General features: G+C 36.6%; 1 protein-coding gene across 7 annotated transcripts in view; it reads right to left on the minus strand.

The window, feature by feature from the left end:
- Positions 1-25,051, minus strand: part of SPATA6 (spermatogenesis associated 6) — a 46,187-nt gene that overhangs the window by 16,352 nt on the left and 4,784 nt on the right. For 2 of the 7 annotated variants that reach the window (XR_005933721.1, XM_030033027.1), the window contains exons 2-10: positions 23,721-23,858; positions 22,111-22,159; positions 21,190-21,231; positions 19,711-19,835; positions 15,061-15,141; positions 12,159-12,437; positions 10,428-10,515; positions 8,645-8,685; positions 6,786-6,961 (exon numbers count right to left, since the gene is read on the minus strand). Coding sequence is in view for 6 of the 7 variants with exons in the window: in XM_030033027.1 (XP_029888887.1) it covers positions 6,786-6,961; positions 8,645-8,685; positions 10,428-10,515; positions 12,159-12,437; positions 15,061-15,141; positions 19,711-19,835; positions 21,190-21,231; positions 22,111-22,159; positions 23,721-23,858 (1,019 nt within the window). In the remaining variant the exon portion in view is untranslated. Of the gene's footprint in view, positions 1-1,812; positions 4,215-6,217; positions 6,627-6,785; positions 6,962-8,644; positions 8,686-10,427; positions 10,516-12,158; positions 12,438-15,060; positions 15,142-19,710; positions 19,836-21,189; positions 21,232-22,110; positions 22,160-23,720; positions 23,859-25,051 lie in introns of those variants that run through there. The other 5 variants (XM_041127962.1, XM_041127963.1, XM_041127960.1 and 2 more) reach the window with 5 other exon arrangements.

Raw genomic sequence — 25,051 nt, forward strand, 5'->3', positions numbered from 1 at the left:
TTATACAGCAGCTGCTGTTCTTCCAACATCCAGGTTGCTGGCACTGAGAAGAGAAGTTGGAATAGATTGCCTTTGGGAAATAAATTTTATGAAATTCGTATGTAAGATTTCAGATCATTGTTATTAATCTTAAATTTACAAATATCCTTGGAGATAAATGTATTTGCTTTTGGTAAAAAGAAAACCCAGCTTGCTATTGTATTCATTTAGAAAATACGTGGCTATGTCTGCAAGAAGAAGAAGAAGATTTAAGTACCTAATTCAAGAACTATTAAATTTCTTTCTTCAGGTGATTTTATTGATCAATCCACTAGTGTGCGCTGTGGTATAAGAAACGTTAGCCACTCACACATACCCCACACTTAATTTACCGAAAAAAAATAAAATCTTAAGTATGATTAAAAACAGTATCAGCTTCTTTTTAATTAGCTTTTCTAGTATTGTTATTGTCTAATTTTAGTAATAACTATAGAGTCTAATCCACATTTAAAGTCATAATGTTAATATTTACATCAACCAAAACTCAAAATAAAATCATGCCTGAAATGTGACAACCATAATCTGAAGTGAAACCTTTTTATAATATTCTAACTCTCCTATTGGAAATGTTTTATAATACTGGCTTTATAGCACAGCTTCTTAGAGTATAAATAAAGGGATTCCATTTGCCCAAAATCACCAATAACGAGTTTTTAAAATGACTAGCTACTTATTTATGTGATTAAGGTGTCACTATCATATTGCAATGTTGAAAGGAAAGTCATTTCATTTCAATGACTGTTTGTCCTGATAAATGAAATAAACTTCTACAGCTGTATTCTTTGTCATACTTCCAATTTTCCCTGGGACTTGCAAACATTCTGCAGTTACATCAGTTTAAATTGTTTATTGATTCCAATAGATTGTATAAACACTTTGGAAATATAGCTCAGTGACCTAGAAAAAGCCAGATCAATCAGAGAACTTCTCAAGATTAATTTCAAAGATGTTGTGTCGAGTCTGATCAAGGAAACAGAACCATTTTCCCTTGTAATGTGACTAAAGGCATTTATTTTCTTTTATGAGATAAGGATTTTTTTAAGGTCATACAGACAATATCTACCTTGATATAAAAAAAAAAAAAAAAAAAAGCAGCCAAGCAGGCAGTCTACATCTCGTGCTAAAGATTAAAGTTATTTTCATGTATAATTTTATCTATTAGGATGAAATACTCCATTAGAAATACAAACAGGATACATCCACCCATGTACTCTAGTCAAACAGCAGCTTGCAAACTTGAGAGCTGTAATAAATAGGAATTTTCAAATGTCAGACAATCCAATCATCTACTTGCACATAGCAAAAATGTTAATATCACATTTCAGCAGGAGATACTAATACATTTCATATCAGTAGAATTAATGCAAAAGCCTACTGCAGGATATTTGCAATGCCTATCATGACCCCTTCCCCCACCATCACACCTCCTAGCCTTGTGAACAACTCAGTGCATGTGGCCTCCATGAAGAATTCATCAGCTTCAAAGACACAGACTTCATGCTGAGCAAAACCACACACAAGGACAAACTATCAGAGGACAGAAATCAATGAAGTCCTGTAGTACCAGATTCACAACTGGAGAGAACGCTACTGTAATTGGGAGAAGAGGGAGAAAGAACTCTTAAAGCTAAGTATAACCTGAAAAAACCACAATCTGCAAGAACTTATACATGGAACGAGAGATTTTCAAGAAAAACAAATACATTTCATTCTGAAAAAGAAAAAAATCCCACAGATTTTATATCCAAGTAGGCATTAATGCAGCATTCACAGTAAGTGGAGAAGTTGCTTTATTCTCATGTAAGAGGACATGAATGGTAATTCAGTACGATGAACTTGGTTCTCCGTGTATACTGGTCTGTATGGAGGCACAATAGAAAGGCTAGGCTACACTTCAGAGTTTTACTGGTCTACTTAGTAAGGGATACAATTTTGGTTTGCTTTTTCTTAAAATGACTGATGGCTATGAACCTTAGTGTAGATGCTGTGCAAAAGTGTTCTAGAGACTATATTGGTACATACCAGTTCCTAAATTGTTCTGAAAATACACCAACATAAAAATTCTTACATTCTCACAATATTTGAAATGGAGGAAGCAGGCTGCTTTCACAATGCCAGGATACTACTATGAAGCAGAAACAATTACACACAAAAAAGGCCTTAAATCAAAGCACAGAAGCCTAAATATTTGGAAGCAGAAGCTGACAGCTTAGTTGTGTACCCATTTGCTCTCCCTCCTCAGTAAGAAATGAAAAAAAAAGTAAAAATTTTTCATCCTTTCTACATAGTTTCTCTTACTTTCAAAAGCCCTGTTTACAGTTAGACCTTGAAGCACTAGAGATACATTCAGTGCTGAGTTTTTAAATTAGTAAATGCTTTCTTTTCCCTCCTAAGTTTCATATCTAGCCCTTAAAACTGTGGCAAGATGCATCATCCTCATGTAAAAAGTGAAACTTAAGCGGCAGACAGCTTCTGAGATTTCAAGGAAGGCCAATACTCTAGCTGAGCAGTTGCCTCCAAAAGGTTGAAGTCATTCTGGTACTAAATAATTAGTATCTCAAACGGGCTGCACCTCCTTATTCTCTTTGGAAGCTTTTCCATTACCTTCTATCCTCTCTGAATTTATCAATTTATACACAAAACGGCTTTGACAGCAATCAATTTCAAATTCACTTACTGCTGTGGCAAAATCAACCAATGAAAATGACAAATAGCACGGATGTTGGTCAAAAACATGAAACAAGGCTTAGGTACTGCTCAGTTTTGCAGAATATAGTATGAAATAACTGATCTTCAAGAGCGATTCCAGAAGTTAACTTAAAGAATGCAAAATAAGTAAACTTCCCCAAGAAGTGAGACTGATAAACCCAAAAGATTCAAGAACAACCTTACTACCAAACTAAATTCCAAAAAATCAGAAATAATAACTTTTAAATGGCTAGAAAGAGACAGGAAACCTAGCTGCAGCCTCTCCTTAGAGCAAGCATTTTTTCTAAAAAGTCTGCTAAATTTTTCAGTGTTCCACTTTGTAGTAGAAAGTTCTCAGAACTTAAACATACACTCTTACAGAAGTAAACCCTGTCTTCGGATGCATGCCACTCTCTAAAAAATTAGGTGAACTACCTGTGTCTGGATTTGGCTATGCAACAAAACTAGTACCCAAGATCCTGGGATGACACATTTCAAGATCACTGAAGACAAAGCTTCTGGTAACTGGAATTTTCAAGGACTTCATGTAGGATCTAGTATTTCATTAATATCTAACTATTAGTATCTGTCATTGTATCTATCATTAGTAATATAATGCTGGTATTTCCCTAGTACTTGGAAAAAGTTAATATAAAAAGATGGTAGTAAACCAATAGAGGAATATTACAGAAGGGCATCTGATCCAGACAGTTCACCTCTGCCTTACTTCAAACACAACTTCATTTTTTGTTAAATTTTATAGTAGGGAAGATCACATATCAGCAGTATAACTAGGAGAACATAAAAAAAGACATTGAGTTGCACTTCACTCTGGAAACAAAAGCAAAAGCCTGCCATTTCCAGAGTAGGAAAAATAATTCTTTGATTCCAAATGCATGAGAAGTAGCTTTGCCTCTCAACATAACAGAAATGGTCAAATACTCCTACGATTCCTGTAGTCTCTTGAGAAAAGGATTTCTCTTGTGCCAGCACATAGCTCCATTCCGAGGACTTCCGCCATTACCTTACAGAATCCATCTCACTATTTCTCCTTTTCTTTACAAAAGGTACTTTGCTACAGGTTTCAGTGCTGCAAGGAAGGCTTAGCTTGTAAGTCCCCAAGAAAAACACCATCTTCTAGGAGTACATGAGGATGTATATGCATCATGAAAGCAAGGACTGGACTTGAATTTTGCTTTCCTGCAGCATCATTGAGAGAATATAGTGCTAATGCTCTTTCACAAAGCACACAGGATACTTATCTATGCACAAAAGGATACTTATCTATGCACAAAAAAACAGACTGTGGGGGCAAGTCAACCGCATTGACACACTGCTGGCCACACATCATAGGCAGGAACTAAAGAGTGTGTATGTAGCACTGGTCTGCACAGGAGCTAGAATCAAAATGGGAAGTGGAGTTGTACGGCCATGTCACTCTGCTGACTGTCAATCTGCAACACCAGCAAATGCTTTCCTTAGGTGACCTAAATAATGAGAAATGTAAAAATAAAGTATGAAAAATAAATATTCAAAACTTTGCTGCCTTGTTCAACAGTAAATCTATTTACAGTTCTGCTTCTGGCTCAAACCCATTGGAAAAGGGGAGAGGATTGATTTGCAGTCTCTCTAGCAGGCTTACAGAAAGGGACTGGAAACTGCTAGAAAGGATACAAAAGGGCTCAGAGGACCTTATGCAAGACCCCAATTTCTCTGTCACTGAAAAGTATTGCAGTGGCTTAACAACTATTCAGCAGGGCTCTAGGAAGTACTCCCAAGAAGGCAGACATTCACTTTACACTACTTTTTTTTTAAAAAAAAAAAAAAAAAAAAGGGAAAAAAGGAAACTAAAGGTTGAAGTGGGGAGTCAAGTTTCATATTGACTGTGGGTAGACTAGCATTAAAAAAACCAGCCTGGATATGCTAAGCTCTTTGTCTTTGTAATTCAAAATAAAATTGAGGAAATAAACACCAAATACTGTGAGATAAGACTCTATATTCTTGCAAATACACTAACACTGATATACTTTCAGTAGTACTGATTTTCTCTGTATTTCTATGATCTGAACAGCAGTGTTTGCATGCATTTCCAAACGTTGACCTCTGATCCATGTTTGTCATTCCAAGTATAACTCAGTCTACAGTCAGCTAAAACCATTGTTATCTCAGCAGCATGAAACAGAGATCAAATTTTTTAGACTATGCCCTTTACCTTCTCATTTTGAATTTCTTCTGATGACAAAAGTAAATGCTTACATCTTTAACATAAAGAGATGTAACATCTCTAAAGAGCTGAGAACATTTGTTCTAATAAGAAGAAAAAACATAATTTCACAAGATCACAAATCTCTTCTGCAGAGGGGCTCATAAAGAGAAAAAGCAAGAACATTCAGACAAGCTCAAGATTAACTGGCAGATGACTAAATTACTATGCATGTAACAGCAGCTCACAACATACAAGACTTTCCTGCTATCAATACAAGGGACACTGTCAGCTTTAAATATAAGGCATTTTAAAATTTACCCCCTCCTCCCCAAAAGGAATCCAGCTGAAAAAAAGATTAAAAAGTCACCATTACAATAGCTCTTCCCCAGACATGGGTAACTAATGCACAAACATTGTCAGAAGAGAGTAAGAGAGTGGGGAGGTAGAGAAGATGACAAAGAAACACCCTCCAAACCCCAGATACATCCTCATCTCTGTGTAACAGTTCTCAAGAAATACTATTACACAGACCAACAAACAAGCAAGTTTTCAAGCAGAGGAAGATGTTAAAACACCAATTTGATCTTTATGAGTATTAAAAATCCAATCCCCACCCACCATCTGTCATTTTTCTTTTTAAAGAAAAAAACTGAGACAATTTTTCTATTTTGAAAAAAAAGCATTACGCTGTGTGTAGGCTGTAAAATGCACCCTGTGAGCATTGACCAACTGAGGTACCAATGGTAACAAGGATGAAACAGCCTGGAACAAGTGTGAACTAGCCACCAAAGTACACCTCCATGCAGGGCCTCAGTAAACACTTCAACATTTAGGACAGGACATCAGTTTGATTCTCAGCTTCTCCCAGTTATTTAATGTTATTTGCTTATTCAGGCCCAGCTTTGTATATTGTTTTTCTGCTCCTAGAAAGCCATCTAGTAACTTACTAAACTGAACATACAGTAGAAGCATTGTGCACCAAGTACATGTTGTACTCAGCAGGAGGTAGGGAATGCTCTCTTTGAAGGACTGGAGAACTTAAGCATGAAATATATCTGTTGCTTTTTGACATTTCTTCCATCCCACCCTCAGGAGACACACAAGCTGTGAGGTTTGCCCAAAACATTAACCCAGGGATTGAAATCTACTGAACTAAGGGATATTAGAAACTGTCTCCACCCCAACCCCATCGTGGTCAGTGGAGACTGCTAAGAAAACTTAAATACAGCAAGTAATATACTCGCAATTGCTGCAGAGGCCCACACTTCAACTTAAACACAACAAAATCTCAGGATTTCAATAAAGCAGAAAAATTGGAAAATAATACACTGACTAGATTAAAGCTAGCCCAAGCATGTTACGCACACTAGTCTCACATGTGACTACACCACAGTGACAAGTATGTGCTTACAAATACTAGTCAAGAGTCAGAAGCAATAAAGGTTTCCAGGTACCTGCCATAAAGCCTACTTGACATGTATCTGTATTTACGTTCCTGAGATTCTAATCACCTCTGAAACAGTGATTATTTATTTATTTAAGTATTCTCTGTTTTAGATGGACACTGGCAGCCTGAAATCTGGGGCTTCATCGTTTCAGAGAAGGGTAGCAACAAAGATGCCAAAGATCCTTTTCATTGCCGTATTGTTAGGATTGTATTCATTAAGCAGGGAGGTGATGGCAAACACAGCACCTGAGGAAAAGTCAAATGACAACACAGTTGTTGGGGAAAGATTTTTCAGTCTCTTCAGCCTGCATACCTCCAAACATGCAAACTATAGTCATGCAAGTACTGTTAGCATCTGCTCATGTTAATAATTCCAGAATTTCACAAACAAAACCAAGTCATTACCTTTCCCTTAGAGAAGATCGATTTAGCACAGAACTTAGAGAATGCTTCTGAAATGCTGGAGGTGCTGAATGTTCTAATGAAGCAGCAGAATGGGACTGTCTGTTGAGTGGATCTGAGATGCCATCCTCATTGCAAACATCAGAACTGTCAAAATCTTTTCCATGAGTAGATTTTGCCTGTAAAAAAAACCACCAAACCTTGCTAAATTTTGTTATGAATATCAAGACGTACAGTTTTCATGTTTTTATTTTTCAAACCAAAAGGTTAAAGGTTGCACATACATGCAGGAGTATCTGCCTGCTGGGGAAAGAACAAGGACCCTCATTTCATAGAAAGAGCCCTGGTCTAAATTAAATCAAGTGTCAGAGGACTGTGTTGGTATCTAACACATTACCTTATGGCAAAGTCTAGTGTAACAGTCCTTTTATCACCTTTTCTGACTGCACAACTTTAAGGCTCACCCTTCCCAGGAATCTCACAGATTCAGAATGATGCCTGAGTCTAAACAACACGAACCTTAGACTTTTTTTTCCTCATGATTTGTTGTTCCTCCAGGGAAAACTCAGGCCCATCTACTCATCTTCTGCTCACTCTTCACTATACCAGTTACTCCTTCCGTAGTTCCTATTAACCTGAAACATACCACTAAAACATCTCCACGGGTTACCCACTTTTACCTGGCATGGGGATTGTTATGGGAGCTGTTTCTCAAAGCTGAGGAAAAAAACCCAAACCCCACAACAAAACGAGACCAACAATAATCAGGTTGCAGGGTTTCTTCCGCAGCTTTGGGAAACAGCTCCACTTAAACAAAGCTATATAATATTTCTGGCAAGAAAAAGATACATTCTCTTCAGCCCTGATTTTGTGAGAATCACAAGTGATTAGTGTCATCAAGAACATGATGAATTAACCTGTAGCTCAGCTATCTGCATTCTCCAATGACTGCTCCTAAAATCTACTTTCCCATTGGGGGTGGGCAGAGGGATGGGGGAGATGACACGACCTTAAAATAGCCATCATTTAAAAAAAAAAAAACCACAACAAAAAAAGACATATTTAGCATACTTAGCAGAAATTCTCTATTTTCTTTTCAGTTTCTCATTTATAAAGCCATGGAACAAACCCGAAGTGGCACAATATGTTAAACTTACATGGTACGCAAAACTGCAATCCTTGGTAACAAAAGTTTAGACTCTGACAAAAGTGCGCTTAACATATATCAAGGTTTATCCTTATAATTCCCCTTCTTTCCTCCTCCCTGTTATCATCACTTTTCCTAGCCGTTAGGAAATCTAAGAGGGCATACATAATTAAATGCTTAAACCCACAATTTCTACAGTACTTCAGGCAAAAACAACTAAATGAGGATGGAAAGAATAAAAACACCAAAACCCAAAGGAACCCCGACATTAATCTTCAGATCCATTTACTACACAAAGCAGCTAAAATCTGAAAAAGGAAGGATGCGAAATAACAGAACAGTGGCTTGCCAGTTGTACCAGTGCTACCTTTCGGTACAATTCCAGAATGAAGTGTGCTCTCAGAATAACTGGGAAGGCAAATGCAAACTGCCTTTAAAGGCTCTTCTACAGCCTTGTCACAAGCGTTAATGCTAAGGAGAAGCAAGTTCTGTACCTACAGGCATGAATATCTTATAGAGTGTTAAGTTTCACATTTCTATTTGTAAATAATCTGTCAGCAGGCCTAAACTGGGTTAGATCAGATTTAAAACATCCCTTTTCTTGCTTTTGATGCTACAGTAGATGAAATTTCAAAAATACCTATGCAAGACAATCCTTCTCAATCAGACCTTCCCAAAAAACAACGGGTAAACAATAGCACTTCAGAGTACTCACTTTGGCTTTCTTGGGTCTGTAGCTACCGAGAAGAGAAGGATCTGGAGAAAGAAAAACAGGTGCATCCCAGAAGAAAATCAAAAGAAAATCCAAATATCCTAAATCATATGTAATCTTTTACAAAACAGCTTACCGCTCCTCCCAAACAGTACTAAAGCAATTTATTACTATTATCATTATACATTGTGAAATTCTAAGCAGTCTCCTCAGTATATTTCAGGAAATCACTTTCTTTAGCTGAAAACAATGACTTCACATTTAATGGAATACAATGTTTATAATAATGAATCAGTGTATGCACCGTCTTCTGCACTGACAGAAGTGGCACATTTTGTTACGCTATTAATTGCCTAAATCAGTATAAAATCAAGCTGTACCACTCCCCAAAATTCTCATGTACATTACACTACTTTGCTAATCTTCTCTGAACAAGCTTCCCTATGACCACCTCTCCCTCCTCCTGTCACCTCTTCATTCCTTCCTTCACCACTGACCCACAAACACAAGTATGAAGCACATGGAAACATACGTGGGGAAACTATTAGGTCCATACGGGGTTCGGATGTTTCACCAATGTCAATACACACCTCATCCCTGAGGGACTGACATTAAATTATGTCTGCCTTCTCGATCAGTTATATTAGTCTGTACTGAACAACCCACACACTGTGACCCAAGCCCAAAGAGGTACTTCTATGCTGTACAGCAATGTAAAGACACCCCTCTATTAGCTACCTGCACAAAAATAACTAAGGACTAAACTGTACTGTCAGTATTAAGATTTCTAATCCTAGGAATCTGTTTTTTTCAGAAGTTACAGTTAAGCCTCGAGGCACAGGCAAGTGACCAGTGAATCCTCTGGATATCAATAGTGAGGTAGGTTTCGGTCTCCTAACCACTGGCCAGAAACCACCAACTCATTTCGTAAGTATGCAATGGTATCAGGTGATAATAGGTCTCTTACATTATCCAGCTACTACAGATTGGTAAGTATGAACACAAAGAGAATGTGAAACCTTTAAAATCCTGCACCCAGTGCTACTACAAAGAACAAATGTAAAATAACAAGTTCATAATGATTTGCTATATAACAGTTTATAATTGGTGAGGAGGCACAATAAAAATGAGGCAGAGCACACATAACAAACTAATACTGATGAGACTTATTAAAATCCTCATATTGCCAGACGCATGCAATAAAATCAAGTTTTAGGGTAATTCCTTAAATTTCTGGTCCCACACCTTTTATTAAACCCTCACTTACTGACACCAATGAATGCTGAAGCAGGTATTGGAGCACATCCTGGATGCTCATTAATAATGGTAAGTCACTGATCCACTACTCACAAATACTGCTGAAATAAACATTATTCAGCAACAGAGCCCTTGAACTTCAAAATGATCAGTACTCCAAGCCTGACCAACACACCCACAGACTGTGGTGTAGATCCGCTCCACTATCCAACTCATCAAAACAAATGGAGTGAAACAGAGCACTTGCTTTGACTTTGGTATTTTCTACTCCTACTTTCATATCATGTAGAACTATGTTCCAAGTTCCATGAGGTGAAGAACTATTCAAAACCACCTTTTGCAGCAGTAGCTTATTCAGTATTCTTCTTATTCTTAGGAAGAAAGAACAGCTTTTTCTCCATTACAGACTGACATTTTTATAATAAATAAAAAAAACCAAACCAAAACAAAAACCCCCAAACAAAATGACCTCACTAAACTACTGCAGAAAACAAAAGCATTGATGAGATATATAGTAGAAAATACTGACCATGGTCTACCTTGGTCCAGGCTTCCGCTGCGCTTTCTTGTGTGGGACACCAGGTATGAAGTTTAATACCAGGACTTGTTTGTTCAACCTGAAGCAAAAATACATTAAAATGCTCAGTATCAGATGTATCAATTCCTATTTTCATCTGTTTTCATTCATAAGATTACATCTAGTCCTTTCTGAAATATTTTATTCTTATTTAAATACTGTTTAAAACTATTTTCACAACACTTTCCTCGTGTATTATTAGCATTACTGTGCATAAACAAAAACAGTGCTAGAAAGGTCTAGAAAACTCTGAATATCATACTGTTCAAAGAAAAAAAAAATGCAGATAGTTTCTCCTTCATCTATAACGTCTGCAGTCTTTTCCAACAATTCTTGGTATCTCATATTTATTCCAGATAGTTCAGATCTTACCAAGAGATCTGAACCTCTTCCTGATTAAAAAAGTTACATTTAGCATAATCTAATTTTAATCTTCATGTAACACAAAATCTCCAGGCCAAGAGTCCTCAGCAGTAAAGATGCCCTAAAAGGAGCATTCTCATTCTAGAAAAGCCATGAGTCAGGATATGGTACACTAAGAGACAAGCTTTTTTCTTTTTTGTACAAACATAACCAAGCAATCTAAATCAATAATCAGTGTTTAAAGATGCTATAATTAAACTGTGAACTTCACCTATAGATCAAGAAACAGAAGAATTGAATAAAAGGAGTTAAAAGAAAAATATCTGAGAGAGAGATAAACAGTAGGTTGATGAATGATTAATGGATTATTAAGGCTAATCTGAATCTCTAAAAGGTACCTATACGTAGAATAAAACTTGGAAAATAATTCTAAAATTTGACAAGTTATCATTAATTCATTTGTACATAAACTAGAAAAAAATTAAATAAAGTGAGAAGCAAACTAATTAAACACTAAATTATCTCAATGGCTGTGACAAGTGTCCAGAATTGCACACAGATCATAATGTCATAGCACAGAATCAGAACAATCCCTTTTCTGCCCCTACACATTCAAAGTAGTTTTCTAAAAATAAAGGATTATTGCAACCGTAAGAAAAATGAAGAGGGAAAAAAAAGTAATATGAGAATATGATCCCCCAAGAGGCTGGGAAATGTGGCCCCTTCGTATTCGAGCACTTAAACACAGTTTCTTTAAATAAGTACCTAATTTCAGAACAATTTTTCACATACAGTTAGCAAAAAGTCCTTATGCGGGTGCTAAGGTGCTAAAGTCAGGTTGGTTATGAACTCTAAGTCAAAGCATTAGAGATGTAGCTCTGAGCAAAGGAAGTGTTTCAAAGATCACAGGATGCCAACATAAAAAAAGTTGAAAGAGAGGAAGTGTAAGTGTTCGTAATGTGACTAGACACTCTTTCTTTAAAGTCTTATTCAGGAATTTTTAATACTAATATCAATTACTTCCAAGCTGAATTTATACACCTATTATCCTGTCTAGTGCACTGGAAGAAAAGAAATGGGGCCTCAGAGAATTTAACCAAGACATTCATGAAAGAATTTGATCTTTGTCTGTTACTAATGCGGATAAAAGAAATTTTATTTTAGTTAATTTTACATTTAAATCACTATGTGACAGACTGTTAAGGCGAGAAAAATTATTCATCTAAACTAAGAGCTGAATGAATTTCTGGAGCAGTATTTAGTGAAAGAACAATATTTGATCTTAGCTTAAGCTGGAAGCACTTTGGAAAGAATACAAACCCGTCTAACTACAAATGGAGGTTTATCGGTTTCTCTTCTGAATTCATAAGGACCAAGGTTTAAATGGGCCAGTCGTTGCCTGGCTTCTTCTGATAGCTCACACATTCGTCTTTTTGTGTATGGAGATGGAGAACGTGATTTAGAAGCTATTGTAGGCTGCTCGTAGTTCTTTGTTGCTAAGTTGTGCCTGCTTTTCTCAGGTGAAACAGTATTTTTCTTTGGTAACTGTGTTTGCAATTTTCCATTTGGGGTTGAGTGATGTACCCAATTCAAATCACCCTAAAGTGAAAAAGAGACGTTATCTGGTTTGACAGCATGCAGAACAAAGATCACTGAAAATAATGCAAACAGGGAACTAATAATTTAAACAGAAATAGACACCATGTCAGCTGAAGCTCCCCTCACAAAACTATAATCAAACAGCAATTTAAAAAACAACAATGGATTTACCATTTTCTCTGAAAACAGAACAAGGTTAAAACACACATTACTACATGTTAGATGTTAAGTATCTAATACTTACCCAATTAGTTTTCTCACACAGTTAGTGTACAGAGACTGTAAAAAAAAATTAAACTGAATTTTGTCACAAGTTCATTTAACACAAACTTTACCTGGATTGGACATACAGAGATTTGAAGCATTTTTTCATCTGTTTAAAGTTTTTTTTTAACCTTTTAAATTTCTTACCCTTCAAAATAAAATACATAGATTAAAATAGAAGCTTATTTAATAGTTTCAATTATATACAGTTAGAGTTGCCTAAAGCCTCACAAGAAGCATAATTACATTCTCTGAAATGTATATTTTCTTGGATCATGGTGAATTTACTAGTGCTTTAAAGAGTTATAATCAAGAAGCTGTTTAGCAAAAAAACCCAACACTTCCCCCCTGCAAAAAACTTTAAAGACCGTCTTGAAAAGATCCTCTCAAATCATGAATACTTTTGCAAAGGAGGAGGCAAAGCAGCTGTTTATTTGTACAACTGGCACTTGACATCCAAAATATGGATTTTTGTAGCTAAAATTTATAAAAATTCCACCATTATCAAATATTGCCTTAAAAGTCTGAGTTGACACTGCTTTTAAAATACCTACAGACAGAAGAATAAAGGAAAGTGGAGGAACAACCAACCTCACCACCTCCCTTCCTACCACACAGGATGGGGGTGGTGCTGTTGTAGTTTTTGTTGTTGTCGTTACCAGCAAAGGCTACCTAGCAATCAGGACTGACACCACCTCCAAGTAACCATTAACTTCTTCAGTGACCAATTTCAAATTCTGGGAAACTGTTTCCAACATCGAAGTTCTGTTTGAAATACATTATCACTCCTTTGTAATTCCTGGCATTAAATGAGCATTCAATTACTCTACAAATTTTATAGGTCAAGGCACTCTCGATTATACAACTCTTATCAGGCTACTTAGTCAGCAGCGTGTTTTAACTTGAATACCGCAGTGTGGATAATTAGGGTTTTTGGTCAGATTTGGCCCAAAAATCACAGGTTATAAAAGATACAAAATAATGGTATAGCAAGACTTTTCTTCCTGTTAGAAATTCTTTTTCAAGCTTGAGGAAGTTGACTTTAGTGTTAAATCTGAATGTTGCACTCACTACTCACTACTTCAGTTCAGAGGAACCCAGAAATAAAATGTCCAGCTTGCCTTCGAGCCTTTCCCTCTACACCCAACAATGAATGAGGCTGAGGTTGTGTGTTTGTTTTGCATCACCATAGTTTGAACCTGGCATCACACAGACTATTCATGCCGCTGTCTTTCTCACGCCTGTACTAGCACTTGTGCAGCTGGTAGTGAGCTAGAGTATGGAACTGGACCAAACAAAACCAGACCTAATTCTCTAAGATTAATTTCAATTTCACCAGAAATGTGAATTCTGGCTTACACCAATCGTGAAACTAGACCTTCACTGCAACATATGCAAATTTGATATGCCATTCATAACATATTAAATACTTTTAAGGACATTTTAAATTTTAAATCAAACTGCCCTTATTGAAGTCACCTTCAGTGAAGTTAGTTTTCTGACAATGACAATTTTCACTGATTTTTTTTTTATTGTTTATCTAAGTGTCTCAATACATTTTGTCTGCTAAAATGGGAAGAAACTTCTCCGTGAACTAATTAGCAATGCCACAAACAGGTCAAAGTCACGTAACCGTCTTTGCACACAAGCCTTCCTGACAACCGTTCCATTTTAATGAACCTGCACCATTTTTCAATAACATAGCAAAAAAAGGAGGACGTAAGAGTAACTTTTTGTGACAGCTTGTGCCAGGAATCCCAACAAAAATTCCAATCCGTGAGACCAGAGAAGCGTGCTACCAAATGAACAAACACATCAGAGAGGGTTTTTTTTTCCCCCAGTCTCTTCAGCTACTTCACCTTTAACTTTGCTCATTGCAGAAGCAGCATTTCCAGATTAATATTGGTGACAGCCTTTGCAACAAAAATCTTCATTACTGTTACTGATATCATTATGGAAAACAATTAAATTAATTGGTTTGTTTTTGATAATGTACCTTCTCTTGACTTCACCTAGCTTTCATTGTCCTTAATTTTAAGTGTCAGTAAAAAATGGTGAGAAGGCATCTTCCCACCTACAAATACACCAGGGATTGACACTTCAGCTGATCACAGAACATAGCAGCTGATAATTGTTTCAGATTCAAGGAACTCTCAGCATTTACTGTCATGCACCAAACCCACTCTTTACTCATACTTGATTAAAAATTTAATCAAGTTGTCAAGCACCCATGATAACTGCTTTAACCACAACAAAAGAATGAGAAAAGTTTGAAGTGAGCAGCACATGTAAAAATTGGAACCAAGGCTATCAATATTAAATCTAGAAATTAAATTGCAAACAATTAAATTATGCTAACCTGTATATGACTCCTTCCTGAGCTTAACAGACTTTCTGTAATAAGGGAGCTTGTAGAAAATCTCAATTTTGGTGCAATTCCCTAGAAGAGAGACAATAATTGAACATCAAGCTCCAACTCAAGATAAAGGGTATCAAAGAAGTAAATGTCACCTAATGTAACAAACCATTCCTAATTTTCAGCCATTTCCTTTGTTAATTTCAGCCTTTAATAAAGATAATTAGAAAAGACAGAACAGCAACGGTAAATGTCAAGATGCTAACATTTGCATTTCTGACAATTCAATTACAGATGATTATATTGCTTTTGTACAACAATTAAGGTCTGACTTTTATTTCAAAACATTTCTTTGTCAAAAGTACTTTTTAAAGATTTTTTCATGCCATGCTATATAGCATCAATAAAAATTCCAGTCATGCTCTAGAACACTAGAGTTAATGCCTAAGTTTCATTAACGCTAACTTTGGAAACTTATTTATAAGTAGTCTCAATTGTACAATCTTTTTTGTAAAAACATTTTGAAAATTAGTCAATTGCACTGCAAATAACTACTTGTTTGTAACAGTATGATTAAGAATACCCTTCATTCTATAACTATTGGAGCAAAATCTGATTTCTCTGGATTGTCTCCCATATTCTATAATCATGTTCCATTTCCTCTCAATCCCCTCTTACACATGTGGATGGCAAAAGGCAGCCCTAGCTTGACCAATTTGGAATCAGTGGCATCCAGCTGGGCCTCCTGGTCAACCAGTACACATGTACTAATGGCTGGCAGGTCCTTCTGTCTTTACAGGGCTAACAGTTTCTGTTCAACTCATCTTCTTTTACTGCAGCTATGTCTAGAAACATAATACCTCTCAGAGCTCTATTTCCTGTTAGATTTAGCTAGAATTGGCCAATGTATACAAAATTTCCTGGGTGCAAATGGCAGAGATTATGACACACAAGTGTTATTTCCCAAAACAGCAACATTACAAAAGGCATAAAAGAACTAAAGGCCACATACACTATAAACAAGTGGGAATCATCCATGTGCATCTCACACAGCTCTGCAGAAGCAAAGAGGGAATCAAGGGTCCCTAGAACTTTCTACCCTCTTCTTTCAACAGAGACAGAGTTTGCTGCCCCAAGGCATCTGTGTGTATGGGCATCTGTGCACATGAACACACAAAATCACTGAGAAATGGAAAGAAGCTGGTCTGTTTGTGACTCTACCCCACATTCTTAAGAATTAGCAGGAAATTCATGAGTGAAAGTCTACTGCTAACCAAACTATTCTCTACCACCTGCCTAAACACATACTGATTTCCCATAAGGGAATATCATCTGGCGCCAGGTTAGATTATGGAAATGAAATGACAAAAATGCCAAGAAAGCTCAGTCATAGCAATTAACAGAGTCCAGGATTCAATCAAGTCAAGTTATGGCATATAAAAGAGATTTTAAAGCTGACCATCTTTAATCAACTCATTTTTATTACTAATGAATTGTCAAGTGCTATCAACAATTTAAAAAAGGACACATCAGAATCAGTAAGTCTTCTATAAAAAGCAACAACAGAGCACCTACTGCTCTTACAGAGACTGGGAATGATTACCGAATTGTTAAATGCTCATAGCTAAAAAAAATCACACAAAACCATGGTTTCTTTAGAGAAACGGTTTGTGGAGAGGGAATACAGGATGACACTCACATACATAGGCATGGATATGTCAAAAGTAACTTATAGGCTAAAAGCAATCAGAGTTCTGCTATTTTCTGCAGTTCCCAAACTAGGGATTGCTGAAGGATATTCAATATAGTATTATGTAAAGACTGCCGTATAGCCCCAAACATAACTGTAAATGAAAATCCAGCCAGAAAGTTTTTGGGATCTATTCTTCTGCCTGCCGCTCAGTGGTATCTGCAGCCCTGACCAGGCTTGTCAGTCCTTCCATACCAGTCATTAAACTGAAGTGACATGGACATAATATTAATTTGATCATAGAAAAACTGTAAAGGTGGTTCATATTTAGAAGAACACAAGTTAGAAAACAAGTATAATATGTGGTTTTGACTGTAAGGAGCATGTGTACAAGTCTGTAGCTTAAAAAAGTATATAGGAATATAATAGAAGGTCTTGTATTGGTATGCTAACGAAAGATAGCATAACTAAAAAGAAACTGTTTTAAGTAACATGGCAAATACTGCATGAGAGTGGGGAATGGAGATAAGAATGTCTGTAAGAAGTCACCACCAGTCAATGCTTAAACATATTCTGAAAGGCAAGGGTTGCAGAGAAATACAGAAGAGCCAGCAAAAGCCTCAGCTGGGCAACACTGGACCAGGAGAGATAACTTGAGGCACATCTTGTATGCGTATTGTGTTTGTAAGCCTCATAAGACATTTAGCCAGAGACATTATCAGCCAAGTGCCAGATTTCTGGAGGAGTTCTGATCCTCTCAACTTGGGATTTCTTCCAACTGGCAGATTAGCAGTGTTAATCAGACACTGCTTGTCACTGCCTATCTGAACTCCACAACCGTAACCTTGCTGTTGCTACCTTTATTTTTTTTAATAAAAGACAAATTTATTGTGAATCAAAGTGCCAGTGAAGCACAGCTGTCAGTCAATACTCAACATCTCAGCTAGCTATAAATAACTTTTCATGTGGGACGAACATGGCTTGACTAGCATGGGAATAATGTAAGCGTTCTCACGACCTCTTTTAACACTTTCCCTTTTGCTTAGCATTCACATTCAGTGCTTGGTGCTGACAGAGTTAGCAGGAGCTACTTGCCAGTAAAGCTTAGAGACCACTAGGAGATGGAGGCGTTTGAGACCGCATTTCTACTGGAGGTAAAAATCCTCTCACAGGTATCCCATTTGGCAAGCAAGGAGAGGAACCTCAAGTTCTTTTTGGGAGCCTCGCTCCAATTCCATCAAACACAGCTTCTTTATTATTCCTGAAATCAGGGTCAGTATGCCAAATCCTTTCTTAAACTGTTCTTTCTGCGATGGAGATGGAACGGAGCAACAGATGCTTCTGCAGTCCTCGTTCCAGGGCAGAGATGGATTTCATTTACACTGCTCCCAAGGACATGGAAGTATATTTCTGTCTTATATCAGCCAACTTTTTAAAGCTACTACAGTGTCATCATTCAGCTACACATCCAAATGACTCTGACCACATCTTCTCACAGCTCACAAATTATGGCACCTTCTCTTTACTAGAAAATACATAATTTTTGTATTAAAGAACTCAGTCCAATAAACTTCTCTAGTGGCTCTGCTTCTACAAAGATTCATTAAATTGCATTTATAAAAAATCTGAAACCAGTTTGCTAAATGAGGTGGTATTATTACTACCTCCCTATCTATTCTTTCTCAACACCAGGAAAGTACCTATTCTATAAGTAATATGGAAGCAATACAGTCCTACCCCCTTCCTTGAGCCACCACTAACATGCATAGGATAAGTCATATCAAAGAGATGCTATGGCCAAAAAATAACGGCTATTTTTGCAGGGACAGTTTAAGCTGCCGCAAAACTATACATTTTGTATCACAAAATCACAGCTTTAATTAATTCAAATGTAACACAGCATTAGACACCAAATTAGCACTTCTAATTCCAAGTGACCAGGCCATTTCCAGGTTGCCCTTGCAGGGAAAGATTATACAAGCTAAAAGATATCAATGACCTTTAACCAGCATTTCCCTCCTGCCATGTGTTTTTAATCCAATCACAATGGACAGGGCAACTGAGTCCCTATCTTCCCAATCCAAATGTCCTGCCAATCTGGTAGTAAAACTTAACCAAAACAAGACAAACAAAACAAACCCCAAACACACATCTCCCACATCATCACCATAATCTTCAAAGTGCCTTCCTGAGTTATTCCACTGACACCCAAGATTCAACAGCCAAACTCTATGAAAGGGCAGTGTGAGATGAATTCATTTTCATTTACTATGTATTTGAGCCCCTATCTCCAGAAAATTAACATTAATTCATTGCACTCATTCTGCCAATTAGTTGTCATTTATGACAGCTTTTTTGAAACTGTAGAAAAAGCAAGTTACTACATGAGTGTGAATGGCCTGAACAGACCTTAAGAAACAGGCTTTGGAACTGAAAAACAATCATGCAGCACTAAGCTATTATTTCAGTTACTTACTATTTTAGTGGTGATCTTGCACCACAGGGAGGCCCACAAGTCAGATGGCATAGCACTATAAGCTTGTACTGGCTGTCACTGTCCTAAACAGTACAAAAAGTAGTCTGAAACAAAATGCTACAAAGACAGACTGAGAAGGGACGGTTACATGGTTTATCTGTTGAGAACCGTGAAGCTGACAGGACATCTCCCTCTTCTCTTGCATCCCTTCAACTACCAACTGCACCACAGATTAAACTGAACAGAAGACATGTCACGGTGCCACACTGCAAACCAAGTGCAAACTAACTTTTTCACATTAAATAATTTCTTGAAGCATTTTGAAAAAAGATTAGACCTTCACCAAAGTTCAACTGTAGATTTGTACATTCAACACCTGAAATGGCAAAATCTGTCAGAAGTAATCACTTTTCATTTGAAGTAGTTCAAGGGGTTTCTTCAGTGAAACACACTGTATCATAAATACAATTCACAGATATTCACTCACTGTAAAAGAAGAGGACCTCTTCATTAAAATCTCACGATCTAAACCATGGTGCCCGTGGGTAAGCTTAGGGTCAGGGAACAGGAAATCTCTTGTATTTTCTTCATACGTAGCTAGAATTTTTCCTACTAAAAAGAAAATATATGCTTTAATTGGAAAACAGATAAAGCCAGAGAGTACAGACACCACACACAAGACCATATTGAAACTAAGATAAATTTTGGTCTTTACAAATTAACAACATGGCTCTAAAACTTGTATCACACTAGGAAATAACCTCATCAGGTTAAATCATCAGCAGAAATGGGCAGAATCTACTCTGAGAGTATGTTTTACTGTTATTGTAAAAAAATTATAGAACAGTTAACACAATCTTCTTTAAGAGACATATCAGAATTTTTCTCTAGGCAATTCTTCAGTAGTTCTCTTCTTTCTTTCCCTTCCATGCCACAGAAGAAACTAGTATTTTTTTTAATGGCAGCCAATCCCTTATGAAAAACTTTATAATTCCATATTACAGTAGTAGTAATAGTAGGCATAGTAGTAAAAAAGAAACGCAAGCAACATCAAAATCATTATCTCAAGATTTTCTCACTATGCTGGTTTGCTACTTTTTAAAAAACATATTTTCTTTAGGGGAAAACCTTGAATGTATATTACAAAAAAATTTAAATTGTGCTATTGCAGTCATCTTGTAAGCTTATGTTGGGCTGTATCACACCTATGTCTGACCCCTGAAAATTAAATTCCTTACCCAAGATCTTTTACCCTACCACAACAAAAATCCACATTCAGTACATTTCTTCAAGTAAACAGTCTGGTAAGTTACCTGAGAAAAGCAATCGTTTCCTTGAAAGTACTAAGGACAAGTGACAGAGAGTGCTTTTAATACCACAGTTTCCAAATGAGTCCTCTTTAAAACTTGACTTTATTTCCAATAAAATGCAGATTTACATTATTCATGGGAACACTTGAATTTCATTAAAATAGATTTTTATAATCACACAAACCAATAACAGAAGTATGACAAATCGCTATTTATTATCTTCACATATCCCAAGAGACCTATAATACTTATAGTGAGGATAAGAGTTTTCCCAATGGTCACCATTAAAATGGAAGGAAAAAAGTGTCATTCTGAGAACAAGATTATGCACTCTGAAATTTCACAGACAGCCACTTTGCAAGTGAATTGTGATGCAGTTAATAAGTGTGCACTGGATGATTTCAGTTTATTTTCCATTTTTAAAATATTATCACTTTCCTAAGCGTGAGTATGATACATTTCAATATTCAGTTATTATTCTCTTTCAAGAATGAGATCCTCTTGATCTATTAACATTTTATATTCAGAGGACTATTTGTTGAAGAGCTTTCTATGTTGTTTGTGAGTTGGAAAAAGTGATTGTGCTGTAATGGGCAATGTCCTCATGGAAATTCACCTATTAAACTGCATAATTTATGAAGAGACTGATACAATACCTGGAGGAACAAGCTGTATTAGTTCAAGTACTGCTGTGTCAACTAGAAAGGAAAAAGTTTTTTCATGAGTTAAAAAAAACTGAAGTGGAAAGTAATTCTCATAGTCAAAACCCAAGAAAATGGCTCACTGATTTAAGCTTCATAGCACTATACATAGCTGCACTATTTCCACTACACCAACAATAAGAAAAAATTAAGAACAGCTTGTATAAATACCACAGAGGAACACAATGGCATTAGCAATGTACAAATGACAACTCTAAATTTGACTTAGAACTTAGTAAGTTCTATCTGCTGCCAAGTCTGTCCTTCTTTTAAAGGAGAAAATGCAAGCTTTGCCACTTTTTCAGGTAACTAACTCCCAGTATGAGTTGCTGGAGTTTTTGTTCAGGGTCAGTGTTGTCTCACTACAATTCATTATGCTCCACATGTGGCAAGACATGTAATTCTCTTAAAAAATAAAAAGAATAATTATACAAAAATCAAAAGTTTATGCTTCTATATTATTTGAAAACTAATGAAATAAATGATCAGGTAAAGGGTCCATTACCTATCTGGATAACCACATGGATTTTCCATTAATTATGACTTTTTACCCTTTTCCTGTTCTAAAGCATGTGGCATACACTTCTAGAGGCATTTTGTTAGCTAACAGTATTTTCGGTAAGTTACTAGTAACCAAAGATAGCAAAAAACCTCTGCCTGTACTGACAACAAATTTTCTATTCTGAAAACCCACTAGTGCTAGGGTCCCACTTATTTAGTACATGATATACTACATTGGTTACCCACTAGCTTTTCAGAGAACAGGCTCTTGATAGAAAAATTATCACATACTTTAAACCTCCAAAAAGTCTTTAGAGCCCATACATGCATGACATTAATGCATACAACATAGTATTCATAAAAAGCAGAACCTACTTTCCAGTAACTCCACAAGGTCTCCAGGATCAACTACATCAGCAAATGCCTGGAAAATAAATTAATAAATAATAATAACGGCACAGTTGAAGTCATCAGATGGACCTCTGGGGAAAGAGAAGGGGGAGGAAAAAAAAAAAAAAAAAAAAAAAAAATCAATATTCTTCCTTGCTTCAGATGGTTGCCAAGAGTCCTATTCCTACCGGAAAAATAAAGGAAACTGAAATTATCATTTGGCGCATGATCAAATTCATTGAAAGCTAGCAGTTCTTGCCATATGCTTTCTAGCCATTCAGGGTTATCTCTCCATATTTAAATTAGGAGGTATTGTGAAGAGTTGAACACACAGAGGTAAGTATTGTCTGAGAAAATTTCAAGAGACAAAAGACAAATTGCTGAATATACTAGAATTCTGATAGATGAAGAATATGTTCTTTAACGTATTAGTAATGCTTTAAGCTTCATTTTCATGGAAGTGACTATTCATGTACAGAGTACTGTTCAGGGTTTTTTTTAGCCTGAATCCCATGTGAATAGATGGCAAGGAATAGGGGAGGATGTTGCAGTGGATATTCAGAGGCTAACAGGCTTCCCCCTAACTCTGTACAAAAATCTCAGCAGAGTGGTATAGATCACTTCGCTGTTCAAGGTACCAAACACTAAAAACCACCAAATACTGGTGCTCCACAAATATCTACAACTATTCAATAGCTATTTGTAAGAAGACAGATATTGTTCTCAGCTTTCTTGTTCACCTCTTTTGTAAGCAGATAGATCCTGGTGTCTTGGAGTTCCCCTAAATTACAATGAAAACAGTATTCAGTACATTTCCCTTATGTAGTTTGTGGTATGTTTGCCTTTAAAGAACTATAGTCTTTTTTACTCTTCAGTAGCTGGTGAAATTATCACTGTTTGTATCTTACTCACATCACCAGAGCATCACTGATGTTTACTCAGTCTGGTTTTCAAAGTGCTGGGGGATGCTTAAAGGAAAAGAACTAGAAAGGGCAAAGTATTATTATTCATAGGTAGTCAAGAAGCCAGATCATATCTGTAAGATACTGTGTTTCATTATCCCTGTGGTACTAATAATGAAGCTAGTAGGGACTCAGAATATGTGATAAACAACCATAAATTATAAGGCCGGAGTACCAACCCGGGAATTCTGGTGACAAACCATGAAAAAAGCATCTCAAAGGGAAAAAGATGTCACCAAAAAGGCTCGAGCTGCTATTCTATCTTTCTACTAAATTAAGTTGACTCTCCTATATCGCACAGTCTTTGTTCTTCACCTTGCCATAATTCTTAGAACAACAACATTCTGTTCCTTCCAAGCCAGGAAAAAATGGACACAGAAAAAGGACAGTTCACAAAAGAATGAACAAACACCTAAAAGTCTCATCATACATTATAATCTTCAGTACGCATAATTCTTGAGTCACCGAGTCGATAATATAGGCACACACCTCCTCTGTGCTGAAGAGAAGCAGGAGTTATAGTACTATGCCATCCTTAGTGTGATTACTTGTGCTCAGGGGCTTTGCAGTGAGTTTTTGTGGAGTTTGGGATGGGTTTTATTTGGCTTGTATTAGCTCTTGACATTATCTTACCTTTTCAAACACTAGTTTTTCTTGAAAGAAGAGTGGAAATGCTGCAGGGACGCATTGAGTTTTTTTGTACTGCCCAAGTACAGACACACTGAGATAAAGTTCCTCTTTGTCTTTCAGCAGCACTCCGGGGCAAGTTATCTGTAAGAGTAACAAACACATTCATTAAACAAACTCAACTTCAGTTATAGAAGTAATGTCTGGTTTCAAGATAAAAGTGAAATGGTCAAGGCTGAAATGGTTGATTTCTGAGAGTCAGATAGTAACAGACTAGATAGAGCGAAAAAAATTCTTTTCTAAAGCAATTCTGTTGGTACAGACTGACCAGGAAAAATAGTCACCATTTTAAAATAATCAGGACCAAATTCTTCTTACTGTAAGTAAAGATACTCTATTGCCTTCAACTAAAACTGAACCCTGGTATCCCAGTCCCAGGTTAATACAGTTAAAAGGCGTGCATTGACTATATAAGTTAATCATCACGGGTCACATCAGGTTCTATATGAAGAGTCATGTACAATGAAGTCTACATGATGCCAAGACACAAAAACCCATCCAAATTTTAGCCTAGCTACAGAGAGAATGAAGCTGGGCAATGTACATGCTTAGATACCCATAGTCTGTCCAGCCACCAAAAAGGGCAAGTTTATTTACAAATATTATATTAACTTTGCCTTCTAATATGTAAATGAGAAAAAGCAACTGTTGTTCCGTTACTGTCAGACACACAGCACACAAAGTTTTATCTGAGAAGTTTGGCCACCTTGGAGGGTACTCAAGGCAGGGAAGGCTCCTCATTAGCCTGCCAGATACTGCCACTAATCTCTCAACCTTCTCTTGACAATTCTTATTCTTTAAGTAAGAAGAAGTTGGTATGTTTTTAAAGCTCTGATGAACATCAGACATTCTTACTTGTGTTTTCACTGCAAGGATGTACACAACTCACTGCAAAACTATTTGCTATTTTCTCCAAGCCACGTGGTTTTATTCTATTACCCAGCCAGAGAATAGTCACCTTTCACTTCAGTTCTACTGCTCACTTTTTATTGCAGTATAATAAATATGAGGTTGTCTCTTCCAACATAAGGTTGCTGGAGAAAGCATTCACACTTTCAATTGCCAGGTAGAAAGACAAAGGAGAGTGACAGGAATTAAAATAAGTGGTTTGGTTACAGTCTCCTACTCCCAAAAGAATGTTTTACTTGAGAAATCCTAACTGGATTTAAAAGAAAACTACATAAACAGCAGAAAAACAGCCTCAGGTGAAAGAAATAACAGAAACCAATGTGTAATAGATTATTATAGATACAGTATAAGCTAAAAAAATAGTGCTT

This window comes from Aquila chrysaetos, chromosome 12 (assembly GCF_900496995.4).
Source record: "Aquila chrysaetos chrysaetos chromosome 12, bAquChr1.4, whole genome shotgun sequence".
Taxonomy (NCBI): domain Eukaryota; kingdom Metazoa; phylum Chordata; class Aves; order Accipitriformes; family Accipitridae; genus Aquila; species Aquila chrysaetos.